This window comes from Cajanus cajan, chromosome 7 (genome assembly GCF_000230855.2).
Source record: "Cajanus cajan strain Asha chromosome 7, NIPB_CcT2T_4, whole genome shotgun sequence".
Classification (NCBI taxonomy): domain Eukaryota; kingdom Viridiplantae; phylum Streptophyta; class Magnoliopsida; order Fabales; family Fabaceae; genus Cajanus; species Cajanus cajan.
Genome location: NC_138523.1, coordinates 21426976 through 21437466, shown reverse-complemented (window position 1 = coordinate 21437466; position 10491 = coordinate 21426976). Strand labels below are relative to the sequence as shown.

Here is a 10491-nt window from a genome sequence, read left to right as displayed (position 1 = left end):
GGTGAGTATTAGTCGTCGCCTCTCCAGGCTCGTGCATACCTCAGTGCTTCTGATCACTTTGGTAGCGTGAGTCTTGCCCTCTCCAGGGTGAGTTTGCCCTCTCCAGGGTTTGCATACCTCGGTGCTTCTGATTACTTTGGTAGCGTGAGTCTTGCCCTCTCCAGGGTGAGTTTGCCCTCTCCAGGGTGAGTATTAGTTGTCGCCTCTCCAGGCTCGTGCATACCTCAGTGCTTCTGATCACTTTGGTAGCGTGAGTCTTGCCCTCTCCAGGGTGAGTTTGCCCTCTCCAGGGTTTGCATACCTCGGTGCTTCTAATTACTTTGGTAGCGTGAGTCTTGCCCTCTCCAGGGTGAGTTTGCCCTCTCCAGGGTGAGTATTAGTTGTCGCCTCTCCAGGCTCGTGCATACCTCAGTGCTTCTGATCACTTTGGTAGCGTGAGTCTTGCCCTCTCCAGGGTGAGTTTGCCCTCTCCAGGGTTTGCATACCTCGGTGCTTCTGATCACTTTGGTAGCGTGAGTCTTGCCCTCTCCAGGGTGAGTTTGCCCTCTCCAGGGTGAGTATTAGTTGTCGCCTCTCCAGGCTCGTGCATACCTCAGTGCTTCTGATCACTTTGGTAGCGTGAGTCTTGCCCTCTCCAGGGTGAGTTTGCCCTCTCCAGGGTGAGTATTAGTCGTCGCCTCTCCAGGCTCGTGCATACCTCGGTGCTCTGGACATCTGGGTAGCGTGAGTTTGCCCTCTCCAGGGATTTGTGATAGTTTTGTCTCCACAGTCCACGATGCTGCTTCGACGATTGTTTTTGATTTTTGTGCCACTGAGGGCTGGATAACGCAGGGATCCGTCTAGGGGATGTGCAGTTACTCATAGGTTCTTGTGTCCCAACTTTCCATTGCGTAGTTGGTACCCATTGAGGAATTTCTGTTTCCTTGGGGTGTAGACACGAAGATGCTCTTTCTGATGTGAGCGATGCCTTATGATTGGCTGACGTCCTTTCGACGATGGTGGAGTATCCCGGTTATCCTTATTCGGGTGACTCTTTTGATTTTCTGGTTTTGTTGCCTCTGCGTAGGCTATTATCCACTGGGGGATTTTGTCGTTTTGTTGTGATTAGCCTCTTCTGTTAGGCAGATCATCTTGACGCTTGATGTTTGGCTGAGAGCCAGATTCCACTTGGGGAATGATTATTTGTCTTTTGTGATTTTTCTTGAAGGGGTGCCTCTGAGTAGGCGAGTGGGGATTTAAAGTTTATATATCCCAGAGTATTATTTAGAAAGCCTCTTCAGGCTTAGCTTCACTCATCGCTTGAGTTGGAAAGCTATCCTCCACTGAGGAGGTCATAGTCCTTTCGACTCGGATATTCTGTTTAGACGATCAAACCCTCCTTGGGGAATCTTGCTGATCTTGGTTTGATAGCTTTCACTGGGGAATTTGGCCCGTGAGTGGAAGCTGAGATATCTCTGGGGAGTATTATTTCGGCGAGCCTCTCCAGGCTCAATTATTCTGTACAATTTGTTGAGTATTATTTCGGCGAGCCTCTCCAGGCTCAGTTATTCTGTGGGAGTATTGTTTCGGTAAGCCTCTCCAGGCTCAATTATTCTGTACGAGTATTATTTTGGCAAGCCTCTCCAGGCTCAATTATTCTGTACGAGTATTATTTCGGCAAGCCTCTCCAGGCTCAATTATTCTGTACGAGTATTATTTTGGCAAGCCTCTCCAGGCTCAGTTATTCTGTACGACGCGGAATCTTTGCCTTTTTTTGTCGAATTTTGACTTTTTCTGTATTTTTGCCTTTTTTGTCATTTTTTGGCTTTTTCTGTATTTGATTGTTGCCATACACAAGCAATTTTTCCTATTTTTCTATTTTATGTAATTGCCTCATGAAGAGGTCTTTGAAAATTTCTTTGTGGCCAATACGGCCATATCCATTTCAGTACGCCCGTATTGAGTTGAAAATTTGTTCATAACCCTATTTTTAGTACGGGTGTACTGAACATGGTACGGGCGCATTGTTTTTTCTGAAGTTTGATTTTTTTTATTTTTGGTTTTTTCAATAAACAGAGAATAAGTGATCTTCCAGTACACCTATCATCTGTATGCATGTATGCGGTATGATGCACCTAATTCTATTTGATTCATTTTTCAAAAGAATTAACCGATGCGTTTCTCTGTTTGAATTTTGCCATTCCTCCAGACGGGCTGTGCGCTGCCGATTTCTGTAACCGAGGAATGATGCGTGTTATGGGCGTCATCAACCAAGTGATTCTTCCCTTCCTTTAGAAGACATGTCAACCCTCCTATTGACCACTATATCTCCATGTTTCCACTAGATTATTCCAAAATCGTTTGGGACAAGAGAGAAAAGAAAGGAAAGATATTTTTTGTAAGTTTGTGTTTTAGAGGGGTTTTATTTTTATTTTGAAAAATGGTTTTTGTAAGAATGGCTGGCCAAGGTAGGCTTATTGTGTTTAGGCTTGTTTGTTTAAGCATTTATGAAGTTAAGAGAGTCTTGTTTATTGATGTTGTGATTTGACAACTTGGATAGCTTCCCTTGAGCCTTTCTTTTTTGAATTTGGCTCATGGTACCATCATGGATTTCTTTTCGCTTTTTGATTGTCCTTATTTTTGCCTAAAACACCCTTTTGTGGCGTTTTAGCGGACTTTTGTTTTTGTTCATTTTTGCAACCCTAACTTTTGCCTAGGTCACCCTTTCGTGGGATTCCTAGCGGGTCTTTTGCTCTTATTTTTGCGCAGCCCCCTTTTTGGGTTTCCTGCCGAGCTTTTTTGTTTTTATGGTTCTTGTTTTTAAAGGATTTTCTTTTTATCCATGATGGCACTTGTCGAGGCCAAGGAAAGGTGCTCTAAGTTGTCACGCACACTTCCACATAAAAATGATGCGGGTTTATTGTTATTAAGACAATCTTAACCTCATTCATGCTTATTCAAACAGGGTTAAAAATAATGTGGTTTAGAAATTTATTGTAAGCAAGAAGAGAAGCAGTAAGAAATAATAAAGAATGATTTTATTATAATCATAATGGAAACATGTGCCCTATCGAGGCTCGGGGGTCGGGCTGTCCCCGAGGAGTGATCTCTAATAGTCATCAGGTCTATACATCCCTATCAGAAGGAGAAAAGCACTTGATGACAACGACCGGCCTTGACGTTTGTGAACCGGCCTTCCTAAAGATCTGGCTTAAAGAACGTCGAGAAGGATCTTGGTTCCTCTTCGTCCTTTGATCTTTATTAGGGTTGTATCCTAACCCTTGTTTCCCCGGATTATCCTTGATAGTGGGTAGCTCGGGAATTCCTTGGGAATCCTTGCCAAGTCCTTGTCCTGGCAAGTATCCATTCTTGGTGAGCATGGAGGCTACCTTCTTCATTTCTCGGGGAAACGTTTCAACATTGGCAATCTCCAATGCTTGGAAGGCAGTTTCTAAAGCTTCCTCCGCTGCATCCACGTAAAGTATGGTGGATGGCTTGCTGATGAGTATATCGTCTTCAGCTTGTACAGTCACCAGCTTGTCACCCACAATGAATTTGACTTTCTGGTGGAGCGTAGAAGGAACAGCTTTTGCATCATGAATCCAAGGTCGGCCAAGGAGACAGCTGTATGCGGGAGTAATGTCCATCACTTGGAATTCGACATTAAAGATAGTGGGTCCAATTTGGATTGGAAGATTGATCTCTCCCACCACTTCTCTTTTAGAAACGTCGAAAGCTCGAACGATCATGTTGCTCGGGCGCATTTGGACTCCCTTGATTGCCATTTGATCGAACATTCTTTTTGGCATCACATTCAAGGAAGATCCATTATCCACCAAGACTTTAGCGATGTGGTATTCCTTGCACTTTACAGAGATGTGCAAGGGCTTGTTGTGGTTCGATCCCTCAGCGGGGATTTCTTCATTAGTGAAAGAGAGGTGATCACTAGCCGTGATGTGACTAACAATCCCCTCAAATTTGTCTTGGGAGATAGTGTGCGACACATATGCCTCGTTCAAGACTTTCAACAGAGCTTGTCGATGCGGTTCGGAGCTTAGGATCAACGACAACAGAGTGATCTTTGCTGGTGTCCTATGAAGTTGATCCACGATGGAGTACTCGCTCTATCGGATAAACTTTAACAGCTCGTCTGTCTCCTCCTCGGATTCTTTATTTTCCTCGGTTTTTTCTTCTTTTTCTTTCCCTTTATTCTTGGGAGCTTTATCATGAAGATCTTCGGGAGTGTAGATCCTGCCACTCCTAGTCATGCCCCCAAGTCCAGCGATGTTAGAGATATCGCTGTCGGCAGAAAAATGGATGTCGTATATCCATGGCACAGCCTTATTTGATTCGTAGGGAAAAGGCCTTGGAGTAGTGATCCTTAACGGTGTCGGACCTTCCCCTTTGTTTTTCTTGATTACCAACAACGGAGTTGACGTGTGTTCGCTTGACGCGGTTGTTGGCTTGCATTTAATAACGAACGGCGTGCGATCCATTCTTTGAACATACGCATCGCTTAATCCTTTCTTTTTATTACTATTATTAATGAATTACTAGGAGGGATGTATGAAATGCAAACCTAGATCCCTCCATGATCTTTGATAAGAATGCATGATATGAGATGATGGCGATGAATATGCATGCATTGTGTTTATTCAACTAAGCATTATCATGTTTTTAGGATGTCCCTAAGATGATGCATGATATTGCTTGGTTTGGATAAATAACCCTTTTTTCCTTTTTTTGGGTATTTTGTTTTTTGTATTTTTTTGGGTGAAAAGGGAAACTACCTACATGAATGTGATGATGGTAGATGTTAACACCATGTAACAGAAGATTCTTATTCCCATTTATTCTTATTTAAAAAGGAATGTTGTATGTTTAAAGAATGCAATGTATGCTCAAACAATGTCACATAAACAATGCACAAACAATTCACTCATCCACGAACAGTCACGAGCGAATCACGAGGTAGGGGTATCCTGCAGAAAAGTGCATATTCAAGGAGGTTCTAACTGTTCTCACTGGTCTGAGGCCCCCAAGGTGCCCCCATTATAGGGACCCAATTCCTCTCGTCGTAAGTCGATGGAAAGTTCCAACGCACTGTCGGACTCGAGTTCATGGTTATCACCTTGAGTGATGTTTTCCGACAACGGTCTACGGGCACCTATAGACCCATTCGACAACCGGCCGTACTAACATCCACTCCCTATGGCTTTCCACTCATGCCCCCGGGTATAGAGGGAACTGTTGTGTGCAAAGGTTTGTGTGCAGTTTTTATTTCAAACAATTGCGAAAATTTAAACATACAACAGTTATTAAAAGCCATATAGATAAAGCATGTTATCATACAAGTAAGGGGTAATAAAGTAATTTTAAACTATTATTTTGAAAAGAATCCATCACTAAATGGGACTGACTCTCGAGGCTTCCCCAGCGGAGTCGCCATCTGTCGCCACCAATGTTTTACTCAAAACATTGGAAAAAGGGATAAGGCAATTGATTTCACAAATCAACTTTGGTCATTACAACCAGAGTCGGGTAAGGGAGTCGGTTACGTGTGAGGAAGGTGTTAGCACCCCACAACGCCCCTTTCGGGTTCCCTATGACGGATCATTTATTAAATAATAGCGTAAAATTACTAAATTACCCCTATTTATTATAAGCGATTATATATTAAATATCTACATGATGACGAATTTAAATATGCAACAATCAGAAAGCGGTAAAAGAAGGGATTTTTAGAGAAGAAACCTCTTGAAGCGTGCTTTTTATATATCAATGAAGTTTAGGAGGCTTTTTGGCGCTCCCTCCCTCTACAAGCTCGCTCGCTCCTTCCTAAAAAATAATTTTTACTATGGAAATCAAAAAGATTTCCCTTCGACTAGTTCGAATTCTCAAGCTAAATGCTTAGAACTCAAGAACTTCGTCGGATCGGCTCTCGGAGAGATTCCTAGGGCAGAACACTGCTCAAAAACCCCAGAATCCTCAAGGAGAGAGTCCAAGAAGTGTGAAAAAGTGTGGAATGACGTCCAAATGACGTCCTATTTATAGGGATGAGGCGCAGTACGGCCCCTGGGTTCAATACGGCCCGTATTGAGTTTTTGTACTTCAATACGGCCGTATTGAATTCAGTACGGCCGTATTGAAATACAGAAACTTCAATACGGCCGTACTGAACTCCAAGGAGGCCGTATTGAGCTCCAAACCTCCCACTTCCTTATTTTTAGGTACTCTAAGACCTCTAAACCTACAGATAGCCATCCTATGGTCTTCTAGGAGTCCTTCTGGCTGACTTTCTTTCGATCTTTGAGAGTCTTCGAGTCTTATTTCCGACCCGGACAATTTTAGGGGTCTACAATAGGGCGAGCATCCGCCGCCACCCCTTCATTGACGGCATTATGGAGACGCCCCTCCCTTTCAGATGGAAGCCTCTCAACATCGACCATTACGATGGCACGACTGACCCGGACGAGCATGTCGATCTTTACATTACACAGGTAAACCTATACACTAATGAGGATGCTATTTTGTGTAGGGTTTTTTCGACCTCGCTCAAGGGAGCAGCTCTCAACTGGTACACTCAACTGCCGGTAGAGTCGATCGACAATTTCGACACTCTGGTAAGGTGATTCACGATGCAGTATGCCACGAGTCTGCTTCATCATGTCACATCAGTCGCCTTGGCCAGTCTCAGACAGGGCGACGACGAATCGCTGAGGGCGTTCATGGAGCGCTTTGCCAACGTCTTGGTCAAAATTCGAAACTTGAACCCCGAGGTCGCTCTACATGCCATGCTCATGGCACTCAAGCCAGGACCCTTCGTCGACAGCCTGTGCCGGTGATCCCCCATTGACATGGACGAACTCCGTGCCCGAACTGTAGGGTACATCCAGATGGAAGAGCACTCTGCCTTACGTGACCAGGTTCACGAAAAATCACAGGTCAAGCTGGACCACGATCATAAAGACAAGATGAAGGTCACCAACGATAACTAGTTTAAGAAGGTTGCTCGGACAAATAAAGGGGGGAGGTACGACTTCTACACCCCCCTGAATGCTCCCCGAGTACACATCCTAGAGGAAGCCAGCAATAGTAACCTGCTCACCCTGCCACCACCTAGACACAGTCCCAACAGCGCGGACAAATCCAAGCACTGCCGGTACCATAAGAACCATGGTCACACAACCGAGGAATACGACACACTCAGAGACCGTTTAGAGGAACTCATCCAAGTGGGACACCTTGGAAAATACGTCCAACGGTAGCAAGGTCACTGAGGAGGCTATAACGGACGAGGACAAGGGCGAGGTCGCGGTTCAGGCACGCACACAGACCAACCCTCTGGATCTCAACAAAACGTCGGTGGTGCAGTGCAGGCCGAGGTAAGCCAAGAAACAGGGTCAGCTCCCTTACGGGGCGTTATCAACACAATTGCAGGTGGTTTCGTAGGGGGAGGCTCTAGCAGCTCGGTGCGAAAAAGACATTTGCGCATCATCAATAATGTTCACTCTACTACCTCGGCCTCGCACCAAAGCACTCCACCAATAACCTTCACTGACGACGACTACACTGGCGTATGTCCAAACCAGGATGATCCAATGGTCATCGCCGTGGAGGTCGCCAATTGGGAGGTCTACAAGATGCTAATCAACCAAGGAAGCTCGGCTGACGTCCTATATTGGCCGACGTTCCTAAGGTTAGATATTCCCCACTCCCTTATCCATCCTTACACAAAACCTCTAGTCAGTTTTGCAGGAGAACGAGTTCACACTCGAGGGTACGTGGACCTATTGACAACTTTCGGAACCTCTCCCGATTCAAGGAGAATCATGGTCCGCTACCTCCTCGTCGAAGCCAACACATCCTAGTCGAGCCAACACATCCTATAATATAATCATCGGAAGGCCGACGTTGAACCAACTCGGAGCAGTGGTGTCTACCCCGCACCTCACGATGAAATTCCCAGGGAGTGGTGGCACGATCATTTCTGTCAAAGCAAACCAGAAGACAGCTCGGTAGTGCTACGCCGAGAGTTTGAAAGTCTCACCATCTAAGGAGCGCCACAAACGTGACCCTCCTACAGTAGCTCATATCACCCAGGTTGACATCACTGACCTGGATCCGAGGTCGGAATCCCATGATGAACAACCGAGTCCCATTGACGAGCTTGATGACCTTCAAGTCGGCAAATTCCCTGGACAGTGCACAAAAATAAGCAGGCAGCTAAACCCGGAGTTACGGCGGCAACTTGAAACTGAAATCTCCAAGAACGCCGACCTCTTTGCTTGGTCCAGCGCTGACATGCCAGGTATAGATGCTAACTTTATCTGTCATTGGTTGGAAATCCATAAGGAGGCAAAACCAGTGGCCCATAGGAAGAGGAAGGTCGGTGGTGAGAGGCGAGAAGCCATCATCACCGAGACGCAAAAGCTATTGAACGCGGGCTTCATCCGTGAAATCAAATACACCACGTGGCTGGCAAACGTGGTACTGGTGAAGAAGAGCTCGAGGAAGTGGCGCATGTGCGTCCACTACACCGACCTAAACAAAGCATGCCCCAAGGAATCATACCCTTTACCGAGCATTGATAGGCTGGTTGATGGAGCATCTGGGCACGCCCTCCTCAGTTTTCTGGATGCTTACTCCAGGTACAACCAGATCATGATGTACCCACCAGACGAGGTGCACACATCATTCATCACTAACCACGCCAACTTTTGCTACCGAGTGATGCCATTCGGTCTTAAGAACGCAAGAGCCACTTACCAACGGCTGATGGATAAAGTTTTCCACCAACAGATTGGGCGAAATATGGAGGTCTACGTTGATAACATGGTGGTTAAAACCACTTCAGTCACAAGTCATTCTGCCGACCTGGCCGAGGTGTTCAGCTAGATCCGACAACACAACATGCGCCTTAACCTAGAGAAGTGTGTCTTCGGCGTCCAGGGAGGTAAATTCCTTGGCTTCATGATCACCAGCAGGGGCATTGAAGCCAACCCGGAGAAATGTAAAGCCATTATCCAGATGCAAAGCCCTCAGACTGTGAAAGACGTCCAACGCCTGGCAGGAAGGTTGGTCTCACTGTCCCGTTTTATCCCCAGATTAGCAGAGAAAGCAGGCCCCATCTTCACCCTACTGCGCAAGCCGAAGAACTTCGAGTGGATGGACCAGTGCGAAGAGGCTTTCAAGGGCTTCAAGGTCTTCCTCATGACTCCACCAATCCTCCAAAGGCCTGATCACCGCGCCAACCTCCTCCTCTACCTGGCCGTGGTAGAAGGCGCAATCAGCGCAGTCATAGTGCAAGAACACCAGAAGGTGCAAACGTCGATCTACTTCATCAGCCGAGTCCTTCAGGACACAGAAAAATGGTATTAGATAATTGAGAAGCTTGCACTAGCACTTGTCACCGCAGCTCAGCGCCTCCGACCTTACTTCTAAAGTCATCAGGTGATCGTCAAAACCAACTACTCGATCAATCAAATTCTGAGAAAGCTGGAGCTCGCCGGATGAATGATCGCATGGTTAGTGGAGTTATCCAAATTTCGCATCAAATACAAAAGTCGCGCCCCCCTGAAAGCTCAGTGCCTAGCAGACTTTGTGGTCGAGTTGACTCCAACCTCAGCCGACGAACAATAGGTATGGACTTTACATGTTGACGAGTCCTCCAATTCTAAGGGTGGTGGTGCAGGTATTATTTTGGAAGGGCCGAATAAAGTCACCGTGGAGCAATCTCTCAAGTTTGGCTTCAAAGTGACCAACAACCAAGCAAAGTATGAAGCGCTTCTAGCAGGACTAAGGTTGGCTCACGACCTCGGAGCACGGAGAGTAAGTTGCAACAACGACTCAAAGCTCATGGTGGAGCAACTCAGCGGGGCATATCAGGCCAAGGATACCCTACTGCAGAGGTACTTTCATGTAGCCTCCCAACAGATCTCCTCCTTCGATGAGTTCACAATCCACCACGTGCCCCGCGAACAAAATGCAAGAGCCGACCTCCTGTCCAAGCTCGCCAGCACGAAGCGCCCCGGGCAACATCAGACCATCATACAGGAAACATTGAGCTCGCCCAGCCTAGACGACAAGGTTGTCAACGCCAGTGACAGCGCAGACCGAGGATGGATGGCAGGGATTTGGAGATACTTAAAGGAAGGGACCTTACCTGAAGATAAAGAGGAAGCTCAAAAGATGAGGATACAGTCAGCTAAGTTCGTCATCATTGGCGATGAACTATTCAAGCGTGGCATATTCACTCCCCTTCTGAAATGCCTAGCTGAATCCCAGGCCACTTATGTCGTCGAGGAGATCCATCGAGGGATATGTGGTATGAACTCCGGAGCATGCTCGATGGCGACCAGGGTATTCCGAGCTGGATATTACTGGCCCACATTAAAGTCGGACTGCCAAACCTACGTACAGAAATGCAAGGAGTGCCAGCAGTTCGGCAATGCACATCGACAACCGCCTGAAGCCCTCCACCAGATGATGTCGTCCTGGCCTTTTGCCTAG

The 10491-nt window shown here is 46.4% G+C and overlaps 1 protein-coding gene across 1 annotated transcript; it reads left to right on the top strand.

Moving 5' to 3' along the window:
* The first annotated feature begins 8892 nt into the window (after positions 1–8892).
* Positions 8893–10491, top strand: LOC145949904 (uncharacterized). Its single transcript, XM_083060809.1, has 3 exons — positions 8893–9353; positions 9398–9506; positions 9661–10491. The coding sequence occupies exons 1-3, from the start codon at positions 8893–8895 to the stop codon at positions 10489–10491; spliced, it is 1401 nt and encodes a 466-aa protein (XP_082916935.1).